At 41.8% G+C, this 19,700-nt stretch overlaps 1 protein-coding gene across 1 annotated transcript in view; it reads right to left on the bottom strand.

Moving 5' to 3' along the window:
- Positions 1–19,700, bottom strand: part of MMS22L (MMS22 like, DNA repair protein) — a 150,152-nt gene that overhangs the window by 20,113 nt on the left and 110,339 nt on the right. The window contains exons 15-20 of the mRNA XM_084622589.1: positions 14,077–14,267; positions 10,210–10,360; positions 6,487–6,629; positions 5,550–5,692; positions 5,218–5,377; positions 2,537–2,706 (exon numbers count right to left, since the gene is read on the bottom strand). Of these exons, the coding sequence (XP_084478715.1) occupies positions 2,537–2,706; positions 5,218–5,377; positions 5,550–5,692; positions 6,487–6,629; positions 10,210–10,360; positions 14,077–14,267 (958 nt within the window). The remainder of the gene's footprint in view (positions 1–2,536; positions 2,707–5,217; positions 5,378–5,549; positions 5,693–6,486; positions 6,630–10,209; positions 10,361–14,076; positions 14,268–19,700) is intronic.

Here is a 19,700-nt window from a genome sequence, read left to right on the forward strand (position 1 = left end):
TAAGCGAGGACTGATCTGTCTCCAAAGATCTGTGAGAGTGAGGGATCATTTTTCAGGATAGGTTGTAGATCTTTGATGATGCTCTGGAGAGGTTTTAGTTGGGGGCTGAATGTGACACCTACTGCCGTTCTGTTATTTTCTTTGTTGGGCCTGTCCTGTAGTAGGTGACTTCTGGGTACTCCTTTGGCTCTGTCAATCTGTTTTTTCACTTCAGCAGGTGGGTAGTGTAGTTTTAAGAATGCTTAAATGCTTGTTCCATTCTATGCATCCAATGAAGTGGGCTGTAGCCCATGAAAGCTTATACTCAAATAAATGTGTTAGTCTCTAAGATGCCACAAGTACTCCTGTTCTTTTTGAGGATAGATGAACACGGCTGCTACTCTGAAACCTGTCATTGTATTTGGAATCATCCACCTGTTACCAGTGCTGGTGGCACATCTCTCCCAGACCAGTAACAATGGAGAGTCATTAGCATGAATAGACACAAGAGTAAGAGCACCTTAGAGCAATGGGATGGCTGAAGCCTATGGAAACTGGTTTTCCTCAGATTGTCTGCAGAGGAATGGAAAATCCCCGGAAGGAGAACAAAAAAATCAGACATTAGGACTGGCAGTTAAAAACTCAGATGCTGCGTACACAAAGAGATGTGGTTTCTGGTTCGGAGGGTATCTTTTGACTGTCAGACCAGCTCAAGCTTGCTTGCAGGAGTCAGCAAGGAGAATGCATGACCAGGGAGAGAAGACTGAGTCAGATGAGTCAAGTCCAGGGACTTCTGAAGGGACTGGCTACAAAGCCAAAGACATCTTGGAGTGGTGAGGGGGCAAAGGAGGGAAGGGTTTTGAATGCAGGTTTTTTGCATGGATCTGTAAGTCTATAGGCTCTCTCTATGAATACACCATGTGTGCTTTGCAAAGCGTCATTGTCATGTGCTCCGAAAAGGCTAAACTTTAAACCAGAGTACCCACTAGTAGAGATCTGGAATAGGGTGTGCTGAAGCTATTGGGGAGATTGGAGGGGGCGGGGGCAGCACTGGTCTTACGATCTAGGGCAAGTGGATTGTGGGGTCCCACTTTCACAAAAGGGTACCAGCAGAAAGTCAGCACTCAAGGAGTGAGGCTAGAGGGCAGAAACAATGCCTGGAGCCTGACCAGATTCAAGGCAGGGTGCTCAAAAGCACACGGATCCAGCAGATAGGTCCATACCCAGCAGCGTAGTGAGTGTCCTGCAGGGGGAGCTCAATAAGGACTGTGTCAGGGAGCGAAACCAGGGAGTACTGTTTGATTTGTAATGAAAGAGGTTCCGGGGATCTGGCAATTTTTTTACATTCATAATGATGCATTCATGATGCATCAAGCCCAGAGGTGCCGGGGTTCAGCACTGACACAAATTAAGCACTGCCAGAGAGACAGGACCCAAACCATCTAGGACTTCATAGAAAATCATGATCTGAAGACTACACCCAGAAGACTACTGGTTTTCAGCACAGACTACAGAGCACCAGTGTAATATACCCTGTGGATGAAATACCACTTAGCAAGCAGGCAGCCACATTGTGTAGTAATATCAGCTTCCAGATGGTGACAAGGCGTAGACAGCTTCTCAAAGTTCCCACGAACCAGCAAACAACTAAGTCATATACTGCTAGGTCATTATATAGGGATATTAATTTTACTATGACACGCCATCAATCTCAATATGACTTTTGGATAAAGGAAGAAAGCTGTGGGATGTCTACAATGTCACCACAACCTCTGAATTTAATTACTTCCTTTTATTACTTGGTTGCTTTTAAGGACAGTAGCAAGAAGTTTACGCTCAAAGTTTAGATTTTGAGCGACCATAAAAAAGGGTTTTACAGAAAATAATGTGCACATTTCATTATTTTAAAAATAGGTCTTTTCTCTCCTTCACCCCCAATTTAAACAACCTCCTGCACTTCCAATAAACCATACAGCATTTTGAGAGTAAATGAGAATGTGCGTGGGGGGGGGGGGGGAAGGAGGAAGGAAACAGACTACAACCAATACTGGAACAAATGACTGGACCAAATCCACAGTCAAACTACTGAGATAACAACAGGGTCTTCTCAGAAAGTACACAAACATAAAAAACAGTGAAAAATAAACATTTAAAATATCTAATCCTTAGTAAACTAGAGTGTTATTAAAGTATATTTAATAAAGGTATATTTTCAAATACATGTTTGCTTTCTAATCTCAACTAGTGTCCTTTTATCCATTATGCTTATTTGATCTGCTGTCTCATTTCACAAGCCAGTGTTGGTGATAGGTCAGCTAAATCTTCTCTCTACACAACGATCAGGCTGGCATATATTGGAATGCATCCTCCATCACTGCTACACACCCCTCGGGGAGTGGTGAACCCACTGGGGAGGGGTGGTGTTTTTCCCTCCCACTCGCCCCAACAGGAAAAACGCTACTGCTTCTGCTTGAGTTAAATGAGATCAAAGCCATTTTTGTTCCACTGCTGTTCCAGAAGGTGGTTTGCTCGCTGATAGAGCAACTCAGATATTTACCTGAAGATACAGAGGAAGATTTTCCCGAATGGCAGACAGCATAATGGCAGGCAGCTCTTTGTCTTGCTGAAACACAGCAAGCGGCAATAGCAAGCTATCTATGATGCGGAACAACAGCTGTTGTGCTTTCGAAGTTGCCAGTATTGGTGCCCAGGACTTTACAAGGCCTCCTATTGAAGAACAGTCAAGAAACACCCCAAAAAACAAATTACAAGCAGGCAAAAAAATTTCAAGGCAATCTACTGTTACATGATTCCCGGGTAACCATAGCAACCCAGTTGTCTCATTTTCAAGTACAGTCCAACCTGCTTAGTGAACCTGGATACAATGGAAGTCCATTTACACGACAGCAAAATGGAAGTCCCAAATTATTTCAAGGCATGATAACATACAAGTTGTAATTTCAATTACAGTGAAGTTGTTTTGCAAAAGGAATGGCTACAACTTAAAAAGGGGCCACCTTATTATACCTCTGTACTATCAGCGTTCCACTATTTAACTACTATATTTGGCATATTTGTACACTACAGTGGCCTCTCCCACACATGCCATAATATGGGTTCTCAAACTTTTTCAAATCTTCAACAGACAGATTGCCTTTCGCTTCCATTCACAACTGCATAACAGCCCTATGGCAATAAGGAAATTGTTTACAGGGAAGAACAATATTAGAAAAATATTTTATATATATTTTAGCTCCTCTTAATGCAATTTACCAGCTGAAAACAAGGAGAAGCCAGCTTCACATTACCAGATGCCTCTCTATAGACTGCTGGTGGTCCATAGTTTGAAAACTTCCATGCTATACAAGAGCAGCACTTCTTACCTCTTTTCAACACCTTTGTGTACTGATTTGCACAATTCCCTGTCCTTAGTTTTAGTGTCTTACTTACTGATTGTAAAAGGGTGTTATTGTAAAAATACCTTGGCATCCAGCTTTATTAAAGCTGAAGTGCAGTTTTTATTGAGGAAATGGCTGCATACTCAGCAGCATTTTATTACTCAAAGTACAGTGCTACTAATATAAACAATCTAATAAAACAGATTCTTGCCCATACAACGTAGTTCTCATCAACTGAGCACAATTTAAGTGTATATCCAATTATAAACAAGAAAAGGTTTCCTAGGTCAAAAGTACAGGGGCATCCCAAGGAAATACGTTCAAGACTGAATAAGTAATGGAAGACATCAAAAATAGGCTTTTACAAGATGTTATTAATGTATAAAAGTCAACCCATTACCATCTCTAAAAACAGCGAACAACAACATTCATCTTGTGGAGTGAAAGAAAACACAGTGATCAATCATAATGAAACACAGTGATCACTTAGCAATATTTCTAATAATGCTGTCTAGTGCCCCATTTTCTTCCAACTACCATACATAAATATTTCAAAGCAGCATAATCACCCTGACCCAAAGTTCTATGCCCATTATCACGGACACTATGCATTTGGTGGCATAGGGTAATGCAGTTTAGAGATGCGTACAATGCCCATACTTGAGAGGCTTCCAGATTTATCTGGAAAGCATCTTACTGTGTGACTGCAGTTTTACAAGCTCACAGCAGGTGAAGAAATGACTGAGATTACTTTAACTGACAGAACAAAACCATAACTCCCATTTCACTCCTTTTTTACTAAAGGAAAAGGACAATTTTTTTGTATCTAGTGGTACAATTTCAGATTCTGATAATATCACCATTTCTTATGGGAAAGGAAAGAGAGGGAAAAAATACCCTTTAATCACTTTATTATATAAAAAAGGTTCTGGCATCTGGATACCTAACACAGCTCATTTGGTTGATTGCTTTTATTTTCTGATTCCCAGATCTGTATATTCTGGTACATAAGCTTTTACCCATCAATAAATCTGTTAAATCAGATATACATTCAGCATGCTACTCAAATGTTAGTTTTGCTTACTTCAGTAAACAATGCCCACTGTTTTAAAGATGGTGCTTTCGCTACACATATACATGTGCACACAACCCTCTTCATCTTTTATTTAAAGGTAGGTAGGCCTTGGGTCAGATTCTGGCACCTTTATTCATAGGTAGTACCACTTTATTCTTTGAGCAGTCCCACTGGTTTTAATGGCAATGCTCAAGGAGTAAGGAACTATTCAGTGTGGGTAAGGCTCCCAGAATATGGCCTTTAATAATGTGCACACAGGATCAAAGAGAAGAGTGCCAAAGTAACGCTCATTTAATTGATAATTTACATAGTCAGATGCACTACCATAGCATTATAGCAAAGATACTGCAGATTAATAAAAATTCCATTCTGTGGGCATTTTTCCTTGTTTAGTTCCAGTAAAGATTTTCAGTGAACAAAAATATTAAAACCTCATGATTTCAAATAAAAGCTAAACTTTGTTAGTATTCACAGCACAACTACAGAGGAAGGATTATTTTCTGGAGGAGAGAAATATTGTTGTTTCAGAGGATCAAGATAAAAAGGTGAGAAAGATAAAAGAGAAAATAAGGAATTTTTCTTTTTAGTAGTTTTCCGATATTTAATCTTTTAAACATCAGGAAAATAGATTATTAAAAAATCCACACAAAAAGTTGTTCATTCATGCTGGGTTGAGTCACAATATTTTACTCATTCCCTACACAAAACTATTTCCTGTGCTACTGAATTATGAAACAAGATGATGCATGGTTGCAAAATAATTACCTATAATGGAGTAAGTGAGCTGCAGGCCTTCAGCGGGTCCTTTCTTCTGCAAATAAGGTTTTACATATTTTACCACGTCACCTAGATATTCCAAAGACTTTGTTACCATGGCAGATTTCTCAGCTACAGTCTGAAGGCCACTGTAAGTTACACCAACAGCCTGAGAACACAAAAAAAGTTAAATAGACCAGACTCTGTTGGATTTTGTTTGTTTTTGTTAAGTACTGTGCTGAAGCTTGGCTAAATACTTTTTTAAAAAAAGCACATTCAAGTTTTGGTTTTACATTGCACATTATAACTGTCCTGTAGAACCATGATAAGAGGTACAGTACCTTAATGAACTGGACAAGAGCATTCTTAGGGTCTTGCTTGAAGATTGAGTCATCAAAGTGTGCCTTTGAGAAGATGTTTTCTACTTCTGAGAGTTTAAAAACCAGCCTTGTCATTTCAGTCAGCTGCTCCACATAAACTTTCCCTGTTTGTTATAAAGGGAATATAACTGAGAATGCAGTATACTTTGCTAGTCAACTCCAGATATGGTTGAGTTTTCTATTTATCTGTTAACAAAATCATGAAGTCAAACACGATTCAAACGTGTTTAAAATATGAAGACTCCATAAGTTAAGGTTTCTTACTAGACAAAGGGCTTGTTTCTAAACTAGGCAAGTATCCAACACTGGGTGAGAGTAATGTGTATTAGGAGTAATCCAAGCCCTTCACTCTACCATTAGCCTTCCCAGAAATTTACAGAATATACATGAACAATATCTTTTAGAAGATTTGTTCTATGGATAATTAGAAGTGCAATATTCTAAATAAGACTGAATAAATATCATTCAGCACATAAGGATGAAGCAGCCAAGAAAGCAAAATATCCAATCTAAAATGGGAAAGAATTATTCATAATTGGGTGTTTTTCTTTTTAGGGAGTTCACAGCATGATTCCTGGTTATTTACTTCAGATTTTCACATTTTTCAGAGCAGTTCTTCATGGAGGAAAAAATAGCTTGTCTCCTTGGGAGCAAGTTTTTGTTCTTTGCTTCCAAGGAAACAGCTCTTTTATCTTTGTTTGTGACAAATTTGTCATATATAGAACAGGCAAAACATCAAGAAATAGCACAAGCCATGTAAAGAAGTACATTTTGTAATTGGGTAAAAGTAAAGAAATACAAACAAAAATACATTTTGTAATTAGTTGAAAATATATGCCATTTTTGCTATATAGAATCGTTACAGCAATTCAAACACTAGGGAAACGTGAACACTTACCAACTGTTCGCTCAGCATCTGTCCTGGTCAACGTACCACTAGGCTGATCAATGTACATTTGTAAAATGCACCGAAACCAAGAACGTACTGACAAGGCTTCATAGGATGTATGTCCCATACCAGAAAAAGCTTCAGACAATGCACTGCACAAATATAGTGGTGGGGGGAAAGGAAATAAATAAAGAGCTGGAAAAAAGCCTCATTTTACTTTAGTTTTATAGAGAATGTTTTTAGCAACCCCATTTATAACTGTATACAAACATAACACAGAGAGAGGGCCAAACTTGGCATTCCTTTAAATACATGCAACCTACAGAATTTTGCCCAGAGTTTACAGATGCCCAGATACAGGTGATGTGCTAAATTCACTAGTGCCATATGTGGTGATGTAATTTACAGGTCAGATGTAAGACATAAAACTGATGCACAGAAAATCTGTACAGTTTGTTATTTTTCAATCCAGCAATGAGGGTCTCTCTCTACTTAGAAGCCTAGGGATGAGAGGTGATTTGTTTCGGCAAATAAGACTGTGACGAATCAAAAACAGTTAAGGAGAAAAACCCCACTAAGGTAATCTAGAGGTGTCACAAATGACTGTGAAGTGACTAACAAGGGAGTATAAAAGGAACTATCCTCCTCTACAAACACAAAGAGGGCCAGATTCTCCCCTACTTTACACCACAGCAAATCAGGACTAATTACATCAGAGCCAGTACAGCTATACTGGTGTACAGAAAAGTGTAAGAGAGAAGAAAAATCAGGTGCACTTTAACTGTCCATGGCAGCACACTTCCCAGATATTTCCAGCAGCCAAGTCCCACATAGACCCCCAATATCACTTGAAAGTATTCTGTCAGACCAAACATAATTTGAACATTGAATATATACTTTAAGTACTATGAAATTGGCACCATTTTACAATATTTAAATCTGTGATGCAATGTATACTCCTGGGAGAATTCTGCGCCAAAAATTTAAAATTCTGCAGCCTAAAATTAAAAACTCTGCACACAATATTTTTAAAAGTCTACAAAATTTTGCAAATTTTATTTGTCAAAGCAACACTGCATAATCACACCAGTTTCAATGATTTTGGTAATTTATGTCAAAACACCTGTCAGCAAATATGTCTGTAACAATACAGACATCCACAAAAATTCCCCCAGGAGTAGAGAGTTAAAGAAACCCCTATGCCAACCCAATTCCTGTTTCTCTGTCCCTTCCCAGCTCCCAGAACCCAGCCATCCTCCCCGAGCCCAGACGCTCACCCCTCCCTCCCAGAAACCAGCCGAGCCCCCCCAGCCCAGACACCAGCTCCCTCTTTTCCAGAACCCAGCCGTGCCCCCCCAGCCCAGACACCCATCCCCCTACCGCCTATGGATCCAGAAGGAGAAACAGCCTGTTGCTGGGTCCCAGCCAGGCTTGTGTAATGTCCAGCACACCACGGTCTCCTTCCCTCAGAGCATGCAGGGAACTGCAACTGCCAGGAACTCTCAGAAGGGGAGGGATAGCTCAGTGGTTTGAGCATTGGCCTGCTAAACCCAGGGTTGTGAGTTCAATCCTTGAGGGGGCCATTTAGGGATCTGGGGCAAAAACTGGGGATTGGCCCTGCTTTGAGCAGGGGGTTGGACTAGATGACCTCATGAGGTCCCTTCCAACCCTGATATTCTATGATTCACCAGGCAGTGTGAGCTGGGCTCTGCTGCCTCCAGCAGCCCCTAGTGGCACCCAGCAGCATTGCAGCCCTTTCTGTGGGGGAAAGGAAATTATGCACAAAAAACATTAATTTCTGAAAAATTCTGGATTGCACACTGGCGCAGATTTCCCCCAGAAGTACCTGTTGTGGAGGCAGACAGAGGGGGCATTGTGGCAACTCTATCGGAGGGTGAAGCAGATTCACCTGACTAATGAGCAGGTATCATGCCACGTAGGTGTTGGGTGAGTGGCTCGCTGACCAACTTCGCCAAGGAGCTCAGTCACACTAGTTGGTGCTGCGATGTTCACAGCCTCACAGACTTTTTTCATATATCTAAGGAGTGCCTGCTACTCGTCTGCCCAAGCAACATGTGCCTGTGTAATTGTGCTTAATTCCATCAGGAACTCCTAGCTGCAGGACAAAACATCTCCTCTGCATATGTCAATAGCACTGGGGAGAAGGTGCTGTGCCATCTGCAGTTACTACGAGACCAGTTGTCATATTTGCTTCAAGTTAAGGAAATTAACTGGGGGTGAGGGTGTGGAGAAGGACACCTTCGTATTCATTAGAGAGAGGGGACATGATAACAGTTTTCAAGTACATAAAAGGTTGTTACAAGGAGGAGGGAGAAAAATTGTTCTTCTTAACCTCTGAGGATAGGACAAGAAGCAATGGGCTTAAATTGCAGCAAGGGTGGTTTAAGTTGTACATTAGGAAAAACTCCTTAACTGTTAGGTGGTTAAGCACTGGAATAAACTGCCTAGGGAGGTTGTGGAATCTCCATCATGGAGATTTTTAAGAGCAGGTTAAACAAACACCTGTCAGGAATGGTCTAGATCAGAGTGGGCAAACTACAGCCCACGGGACTATCCTGCCCTGCCCTTGAGCTCCCGGCTGGGGAGGCTAGCCCCCGGCCCCTCCCCTGCTTTTCCCTCTGCCCCGCAACCTCAGTTCGCCGTGCCGCCAGCACTCTGGGCCAGAGCAGATACAGCTCAGAGCGGAGAGCGAAAGAGAGATGTGCTTCCCCTCAGAATGAAGGCTCTGATTCAGTGAGTGTTTATGTACATGCGTAACTTTATGCAGACCCATTTAAGCCAATGGAACTACCACACCCATACATTTAAGCATGTTCATTTCATGTTTGTAGGACTGGGGCAAAAATCTGTTAAATAAATTTTAGGATTCTACTCAACATGCTCATTCTTACGGTCTCAGACATTAGTACTGTGTGAAAACTAGTATGAGATTGCCAGATGAAAAGGTCCACAAGTCCAGTTTTATTATTTTGTATTTATTATTATTTTGGATGTTATTGATACTATACTGGACCCCTCCCTAAATATTTTTGTTATAACAGAAACCTAAATATTTAATTATTTCTCTGTTGCAATATCATAAAAAGTCCAGAGGAATATTAAGACAAGCTTAAAATCTCTAAGCATGAATGAAAGGGGATAAATAGATGTTGGAATTACCAAGTCATAACATTCAACATATTAAAATTCAGCTATGGGTGCTACTGCTTTACCTCTTAAATGGTAGGGATGGTAACAATAGTAAAAGGGGAGGGATAGTCAATATGCAACTAAATAAAGTACAATACTGTGTGGGTCAAAGCATTTCATTTAGTTGCAGTGTAATGGCCTTCAGAAGAGTATTGATACAGAGTTATTGTCTAGATCCCAGTTTTCCAATACCAATTAGCGATAACACTTTTTCCATTTGGAAAAAAAAGCGACTTGCTTCATGAAAGAAAAATTAACTTAGCAATTTAAATGTCTACCTGTCAACTTTCATTATCCAAAGCCATAAGAAAAAAGCTTTAGAAAATAAAGGAGGACAAAACCATAATAAATTCAAGGAATCTAGAACTTAGAGAATTGCAAAAGGTCTATAACAAAGAAAGTAGATCACTTGAAGGGAAGCACTGCTTTTTAAAATAACATTTTCTTTTAGACCAATGAACAAATGAGGGAACTTTGTGTGCTAGAAAGGATCCAAAAGAACAAGGAGTTTAAATTGTTCACCTGTTTTGTATTAGATGACTGAGATATCGTGATACCAGCTGGGGACACACCATATCGTCCCATCCAAACGATTGCATCATTGCTAAAACAGGCTGTGGCTGGAGATCTGATGGAGCTGTACAGGGCATGTCCAAAGCTAACAGAGTAAAACCTGATTTTCAACAGAGAAAAAGGAGGGGCAGAGTGTTAAGTTTCTCAAAATATTTAAAATATATTCCTGTTCTACTAACAGAGTCTGCTGTTAGTTGTTATTTAATACGTATGTTTCTGTCACTCCCACAGGCCACAATCATGATTGGGAACCCATCATGCTAGACATCGCTTAAATGCATATGAAGATGCAGTCCCTATCCTGAGGGGCTTACAATCCATGACAACACACAAGATCCAAAATTTGGCAGATTGATACAATCAAATACACACTGTTTAAAAATACATTTCCTTTTTCCTCCCCCTTTCATGCACGAGTACATTTTTTGTCCTATAACAATTTTTAAAACACTTTCTTCCTCCAGGAATGAACTTTGGAGGATTAAACTATATTTTGAAAGGTAAGGGATCTGTAGAATTGTTTCTTTCTGTGTTTAGAATAAACCTTTTTAAAATGAGAGTTCCTTGGGGGCAGAGGGAGGGAGTGTAAACACTGCAATGATAAAGTTACTTTTGAACTGAACAATCCCACGTAGGCCAAGACAACATCTTCAGATCTAGAAATGAATACCTGCCACAGAATTTTTTTTAGAGACGCAGAGTTGGTGAGGTAATATCTTTTATTGGACCAACTGCTGTTGGTGAGAGAGAAACTTTCAAGCTACAATTTAGATGTCACAATTTTTCTCTCACCAGCAGCAGCTGGTCCAATAAAAGATATTACCTCACCCATCTTGTGTCTCTAATATCCTGGAACCAACACAACTATTACAACACTGCATACAGAATTTTTTAATGAGACATAACCATGCTCTTTATACTGGTGGACCACCATGGAACCTACATCCAACACTAACAAAAAAAAATGATTCTCATAGCTCATTCTTTATGCTATGGATAACAAATACATTTCAAGGCAGGCAGGAGACATATCATGGAATGCTGATATGTTATTAGGGTAAATGAAATCGGCAACAGCAAAGGAGGTTTGGAAGACTGATCTTTATTTTTTGATAAAATGTAAGGTGCTCACCAGCTCCCAGCTTCCCAGAAACCGGCATATTAATAAATTAACAGCATACTTTGAACTACATGTATCCAGAAGCTGATTTTTGACTAGCTGAAGTACATAATAAGTCAATTCTCAGAAGCAATACAAATGCAGCTATTTGAATTAATGGAACAGGGCTAGGTCTGTGATCTTTCTACAAGTCCTCAGTAAGGGTCAGTGTGTAGTTTTGCCACCACAGAAATAGGCTAATGACCTTTTGTAAACCACAGTCAAAATATGGTGCTTAGTTCACCGTTTACCCCGGGGAAGGAAGTAATCATGCCAACCCTGAGAGGTACATACTTAGCACAGATTACTTTCCCCACCATGGTGGTTCAGCAATGTTTGCCAGTGCAGGGGGTAAAAGTTGGGAAACTGAGTCACAAGTCCACCCAATTTAGGCTTAATCAATTTTTGCTTTTATTTATACCATTTCAGAAAGAATTATTATCACTCAGTGTCTGGACATACATTTATGCCATCCAGATAACAACAGACAAGACAGAATTGGTAAACAGCCCAAGTTGCCACATTCTGGAACACTGGGAAGTTCCTCCACCTTCCACGATCGTTGTCGCCTCCTCTGATCCCTTGGTCTGGTCCTTCAGCCCTGTTCCTCAGTTTCTGGTCTGGTGTTTCTCCAGTGTGGGTCCATGTTTGCTTGGTCTTTTATACATTTCTACACTACAGAGTCCTTAATTTCATCCAATTGGCTTTTAGCACATCAACCTTATGGATTTTAGGTAACCAGTACATTACGCATGCGCAAGCTTCAGTTACCCAACTTAGGTATTTTTCCTGCTGGTTTTGCAGTTTCTGGGTGATGTTGTTTTGTGTCACCTTGCCCTGTGTCTTTTTTGTTTCTGTGTTTTTATTTATCATTACTTGTTTGTATATCTATTTCTTAGATCTCCCAACATAACATGTTGATTCTGTTCTATTGGCAATAACATTTTAAGCAGATTAGAAATTCTATGTAAAAGAAGAATTGGCAAAACCACACTCATGCCACCAAAACCTTGGCTTAAGAGATACCTTATCTGTACTCATTCTCTGCACAAAATTACAAGTCATTAAAATATAGCTATCAAAGCTTTTAATCTTACCATTAACTGTTCTTCATTTTATATTTCAATGTTACAAGTCAGTATTTGGATTCTTTAATGTCCACATATCTTCATTCAGAGCTCAGATTTATTTGTAATTCATTACAAAGAAACTTCATTAGAAATTTTCCTGTGAATGCATTTTTGAGGGGTGATTCCATTTTAGGGGCCTTGATATTTAGTTGTTTTAATGATACTCCAACACCAGTATACTCTGAGAGAGAGGGGAAGGGGGCAACATGGTTAAAACTGCCACTTCCTGTCCCTGGATGTCCACTCCCCACCCACTTGAATAGGAAGGGGAGTAGCAGTGCTGTGGAGGCTTCTGTCTCTCCCTTGTGTAGCAACCTTCAATGCAAGTAGCCCACGCAGTGGGGTAAGAAGTTGCATTCCTCCACATTGCTCCCCTATAACGGTGCATAACACAGATCACAATTGTATCTATATTCAGCACTCTAAGCAGATTCCTAATAGAGGTTGGTTCTTTCACTATTTCATTCAAATAGAAGGAGAATGGATCTTGCTTTGGTTTTGTATTGCCATTTTCTATAATGCCTCAGCGGTGGCATTACCCTTTCACAAGAGTCTCTCTCATTACCATTATCTCACTTAACTATTGCAGAACTGCTCCAGTTCAAGGGTCTCTTAGCATTTCTGTTACTGACCTAGTCCCTGAGAGCTTATAAACATAGTTCTTAATTCACATCATGAGGGGGAAAAAAAAAAAAAAAGACTCCGTTTCGATCTGGCCTTTTCAGATTCAGTACATCCTCAGAGCTAGAGATCAGCCCCCTGTCAAACTGAAACATAGTATTATATTAACATTTCAGCAAAAATAATACTGCATCCAAATGCAGTGAGCCAGATCCTCAGCTGCCACAAATCAGCGTAGCTCCACCGAAGCCAAGGATCTGATCCAGCATTCTTACTATTCACTGACACACTATCCATCTGTCTGGATTCGGAGTGGTATTTGCAAGGTAAAATTCTAGCAACGTAACAGCTTCCAATACAAAATGACCGATCAGAACAGTCCAATGTAATGTCAGAATGCATCTGAAAGTAAAAATGCTACAAAAAGTGATAATGAAATTTACCTTTTAAAAAATATCTGCATAGATGTCAAAACATGATACCAAAATGTAAATTATGTTAAACCATTAGCATACTGAAAAAAACAAGATGAGAGAAAACTTTCATGTGAAGCTATAGAATAGATTTTAGGTATAATGTAATGAACCATAAATCATTATCCTTATTTAGATTACAGCAAACATTACAAATATAATTTAAGCTGTCAATGATGCAAAAAATCAAAGAGTCCTATAGATTCAAACCACTCCAGTATTATAGATCTGTATCCTATTGACAGAGCCAGCACTTCATTTTTTTTGTTGTCAAAATATTTAGCACCATTATCACAGAGCCTAGTCTCTACATTTGCGTAGATTTGAGCTACTAAACATGAGCAGGAATATGCCAAAACCTTAAAATGGAGAAAAGTTTGCATTCAGGGAAATAGCAAAGGAGGCAACAGAGAAAAGGAGCATCAGTGCTGACCTGCAGCTGTATCTGCAAGCTGTGGAGGAGGCAGTGTCTGTGATATCCTTTGGCTCTTCAAGAAGGGGAAAAAATTTCTCCAGAGAGCACTGGCAACAGCAAGGTGGTGCTCTTTAGCCACTAATGGAAGTTGTGTGTTTGGGCCCGTGTTCCCTAGCTGAGGTCCCTGGATCACACGTTCGTGCACACTCCTAGGGAGAAACAAAAACAACGTTAACATGCAATAAATGAAAAAAACAGATTCTTTCACAGTTTCTTTAAACTGTATAGTCTGAGAACTGAAGGATCATTTTGTGTAATTAAAACCTTTTTGCAAGACATTATGCATACCGGTTATTTGATGGATGAATGATGGCATATTAAGCACCATAAAGTTAATGTTAATTACTAATGTCAACCATTAATTATATGCTTTTTAATATGTCAGATCAAAATGAGAAACAGGTCACTTTAAAAAGAACGTTTGCATTTTGCAACTGCTGGCAAGACAAGTGAGTCTTGCTTACAATCCAAAGCCAGGCACTCTTTTTTTTAAAATTATCTGTAAGAGTGTAAGTGCATGGGTGTGTACAGAAAAACAGTAAATAATGAAAAATGCTTTTTCTTAATTGCAAGACTTAGTATTAAAGTTGACTTTTTAATTTGTGAAACCTCAGTAGATGCGTGGTTAGATAAGAGAAAAGATGCATGTTTTCCTGATGCATTGTAGACAATTCGGTTTGACAGTAGGGCCACAGCTTTCTTAGTACAGTAAGGACAAAAGTTACCACTACCACACAACTCCCATCTCTTCGTGAGACAATGTGGCATAAATTCAATAATGCACTCAATTTTCTTTGATTATTCTTCTAGTACCATTCCTGCTACTTAATCTAATTTGGAAGTTGTGACTTTCTAGAGGTTTAATAGAGATATGTCTGCAGGGAATCAATGTTCTCAGAGAAATGGGGGTGGGGGGGAGCATTAATACATTTGTCTGGTAGACTAGGATAGGAGGCATTACTGCAACGGGCTGATCAACTAAATAACATGCTTATTAAAAACAATCTGCAGGAACACACTGTCATTCCTGTTCCTATTTATCTTCTGGTCAACTCAATTGAGATTGTGCATTAAAGCACAGGCAGCATTATTACATTTGCTTTATTAAATTCTATAAACAGCACTGTAAAGTCAGAGTCAAGATATTTAGAAGATAATAGCATAGAGTGAAGGCAGTGAGACTTGCTTTAACGCTAATGTTTGTAGACTATACCATAAGAAAAAAAACATGAGATAGTCACACGAGCAAATGTTTCACAACACTCCTTTCTCTGGCTTCCTAGGTATTTATTCTATGCTCATCCTAATAAATAAAGTTCCCCCCTGGAGAATGTGAAAGAATTATAAAAGAATTACACAACTCATGACACTCATTAGGACATCTGGACTGGAATAATTTTAAATAAAGAGCGGACAGGCAGCAAGGCCTACTCTTAGCCCTGGTCTACACTAGGAGTTGAGGTCGAATTTAGCAGCATTAAATCGATTTAGCTCTGCACCCGTCCACACAAAGCTCTTTTTTCGACTTAAAGGGCTCTTAAAACCGATTTCTTTACTCCACCCCTGACGAGGGGATTAGCGCTGAAATTGGCCTTGCTGGGTCGAAATTGGGGTACTGGGGATGCAATTCGACAGTATTAGCATCCGGGAGCTATCCCAGAGGGCTCCATTGTGACCGCTCTGGACAGCACTCTCAACTCAGATGCACTGACCAGGTAGACAGGAAAAGGCCCGAGAACTTTTGAATCTCATTTCCTGTTTGGCCAGCATGGCAAGCTGCAGGTGACTGCAGAGCTCATCAGCAGAGGTGACCATGATGGAGTCCCAGAATCGCAAAAGAGCTCCAGCACGGACCAAACGGGAGGTACGGGATCTGATCGCTGTATGGGGAGAGGAATCCGTGCTATCAGAACTCCGTTCCAGTTTTCAAAATGCCAAAACATTTGTCAAAATCTCCCAGGGCATGAAGGACAGAGAGCATAACAGGGACCCGAAGCAGGTGCCTCTTCCTGCTGGGCTGTTTGCCTGTGGCTGAACAGAAATGTTCCCCGCTGTTAGCCATGGGGAGGGGTTAGCCACGTGGTGGGGGGAGGCAGAACGCGACCTTGTAATGAAAGCACATGTGCTATGTATGTAATGTTAACAGCAAGGTTTACCGAGAAAGAGTGTACCCATTGTTCTATAAAATGTGTCTTTTTAAATACCACTGTCCTTTTTTATTTCTCCACCAGCTGCATGTGTTTCAAGGATCTTCTCCTTCCCAGAGGCTAGCAAAGATTAGAAAGTGAAAAAAACGCACTCGCGATGAAATGTTCTCTGAGCTCATGCTGTCCTCCCACACTGACAGAGCACAGACGAATGTGTGGAGGCAGACAATGTCAGAGTGCAGGAAAGCACAAAATGACCGGGAGGAGAGGTGGCGGGCTGAAGAGAGGGCTGAAGCTGAAAGGTGGCAGCAGCGTGATGAGAGGGGGCAGGATTCAATGCTGAGGCTGCTGGAGGATCAAACCAATATACTCCAGTGTATGGTTGAGCTGCAGGAAAGGCAGCAGCACAGACCGCCGCTACAGCCCCTGTGTAACCAACCGCCTTCCTCCCCAAGTTCCATAGTCTCCTCACCCAGATGCCCAAGAACGTGGTGGGGGGCCTCTGGCCACCCAGCCACTCCACCCCAGAGGATTGCCCAAGAAACAGAACGCTGGCATTCAATAAGTTTTAAAGTGCTGGGTGGCCTTGTCCTTCCCTCCTCCACCAACTCACCTGGTGCTTCCCTCCTCCAGCACCCCTCCCGGGCTACCTTGGCAGTTATCCCCCTACCTATGTGATGAATTAATAAAGAATACATGACTGTGAAGCAACAATGACTTTATTGCCTCTGCAAGCGGTGATTGAAGGGAGGCGGGGAGGGTGGTTAGCTTATAGGGAAGTAGAGTGAACCAAGGGTGGGAGGGGTTTATCAAGGAGAAACAAACAGAACTTTCACACCGTAGCCTGGCCAGTCATGAAACTGGTTTTCAAAGCTTCTCTGATGCGCACCATGCCCTCCTGTGCTCTTCTAACAGCCCTGGTGTCTGGCTGCATGTAACCAGCTGTCAGGCGATTTCCTCAACCTCCCACCCCGCCATAAACATCTCCCCCTTACTCTCACGGATATTGTGGTGCGCACAGCAAGCAGTAATAACAGTGGGAATATTGGTTTTGGTGAGGTCTAACCCAGCCAGTAAACTGCGCCAGCACGCTTTTAAACATCCAAATGCACATTCTACCACCATTCTCCACTTGCTCAGCCTGTAGTTGAACAGCTCCTAACTACTGTCCGGGGTGCCTGTGTACGGCTTCATGAGCCATGACATTAAGGGATAGGCTGGGTCCCCAAGGATAACTATAGGCATTTCAACATGCCCAATGGTTATTTTCTGGTCTGGGAAGTAAGTTCCTTTTTGCAGCTTTTGAAACAGACCAGAGTTCCTAAAGATGCGAGCGTCATGTACCCTTCTCGGCCATCCCACGTTGATGTTGGTGAAACGTCCCTTGTAATCCATCAGTGCTTGCAGCACTATCGAAAAGTACCCCTTGCGGTTTATGTACTCGCCGGTTTGGTGCTCCAGTGCCAAGATAGGGATGTGGGTTCCATCTATGGCCCCACCACAGTTAGGGAATCCCATTACAGCAAAGCCATCCACTATGACCTGCACATTTCCCAGGGTCACTACCCTTGATATCAGCAGATCTTTGATTGCGTTGGCTACTTGCATCACAGCAGCCCCCACAGTAGATTTGCCCACTCCAAATTGATTCCCGACTGACCGGTAGCTGTCTGGCATTGCAAGCTTCCAGAGGGCTATTGCCACTTGCTTCTCAACTGTGAGGGCTGCTCTCATCTTGGTTTTCTGGCACTTCAGGTAGGGGAAAGCAAGTCAAAGTTCCATGAAAGTGTCCTTATGCATGCAAAAGTTTCGCAGCCACTGGGAATCGTCCCAGACCTGCAAGACTATGCGGTCCCACCAGTCTGTGCTTGTTTCCCGGGCCCAGAATCGGCGTTCCACCACATGAACCTGCCCCATTAGCACTATGATGCCCTCATTGCCAGGGCCCATGCTTTGAGAGAAGTCTGTATCCATGTCCTGATCACTCTCGTCACCGTGCTGACGTCGCCTACTCGCCCGGTTTCGATTTGGCAGATGCTGGTGCTGCATATATTGCTGGATAATGTGTGTGGTCTTTAATGTGCTCCTCATTGCCAAAGTGATCTGAGCAGGCTCCATGCTTGCCGTGGTATGGCGTCTGCATGGAAAAAAGGCGCGGAATGATTGTCTGCCATTGCTCTGACGGAGGGAGGGGAGACTGACGACATGGCTTACAGGGTTGGCTTACAGGGAATTAAAATCAACAAAGGGGGTGGCTTTACATCAAGGAGAAACAAAAACAACTGTCACACAGAATAGCCCCCTCAAGGATTGAACTCAAAAGCCTGGGTTTAGCAGGCCAATGGTCAACCCACTGAGCTATCCCTCCCCCTGGTATTCCAGGCAGGACTGAATCTCCATTAAACTTTTCAAGGTGCCCCTGACAGACCTCACCAAAATGATTGTCGGCCGTTGATTTCACAGAGGGAGGAAGAGAGGGGGGAGCAAATGAATATAAAACAAATCTGGTGTATTTCTTGTTTTGATCCACTCCATCTATCTTTTACATCTTTGGCTGGCAGCAGACAGTGCAGTAGGACTGCTAGCCATACTCATCTCCTGGCTGCTCGGCAGAAGACAGTGAAATAGGACTGCCAGCCATCCTCATCTCTTGCCTACTCGCCATAAAATGGTGCAATAGGACTACTAGCCATCCTCATCTCCTGGCTGCTCGCCAGAAGACGGTGCAATACGACTGCTGGCAGGACTAAAGAGAATGACCTGGTCGAGTCACTCGTATTTTAGTCCCTGCGCCCAGGTCTGCCCAGGCGCTCCTGACAGACCTTACCGAGGCGGCACCTCGGACATGAGGAGGATGGTTTTCAGGCCTATTGCACTGTCTGCTGCCACAAGGCAATGAGCTGCTGCTGTGTAGCAATGCAGTACCGCATCTGCCAGCACCCAGGAGACGTACGGTGACAGTGAGCTGAGCGGGCTCCATGCTTGCCATGGTATGGCGTCTGCACAGGTAACTCAGGAAAAAAGGCACAAAATGATTGTCTGCCGTTGCTTTCATGGGGGGAGGGAGGGCCTGATGACATGTACCCAGAACCACCCGCGACAATGTTTTTGCCCCATTAGGCATTGGGATCTCAACCCAGAATTCCAATGGGCGGCGGAGACTGCGGGAACTGTGGGATAGCTACCCACAGTGCAACGCTCCAGAAGTCGACACTAGCCTCGGTACTGTGGAAGCACTCCGCCGAGTTAATGCACTGAATGCACTTAGAGCATTTTGTGTGGGGACACACACACTCGAATATATAAAAACGATTTCTAAAAAACCGACTGCTATACATTCGACCTTATTCCGTAGTGTAGACATACCCTTAGGATGGTTGGTATTAGAAGTGTGTTTCATTGTACCAAATTAGTATCCAAAAAATTCTCCCAAAC

Source organism: Lepidochelys olivacea, assembly GCF_965140295.1.
Source record: "Lepidochelys olivacea isolate rLepOli2 genome assembly, chromosome: 3".
NCBI classification, from domain to species: Eukaryota; Metazoa; Chordata; order Testudines; family Cheloniidae; genus Lepidochelys; species Lepidochelys olivacea.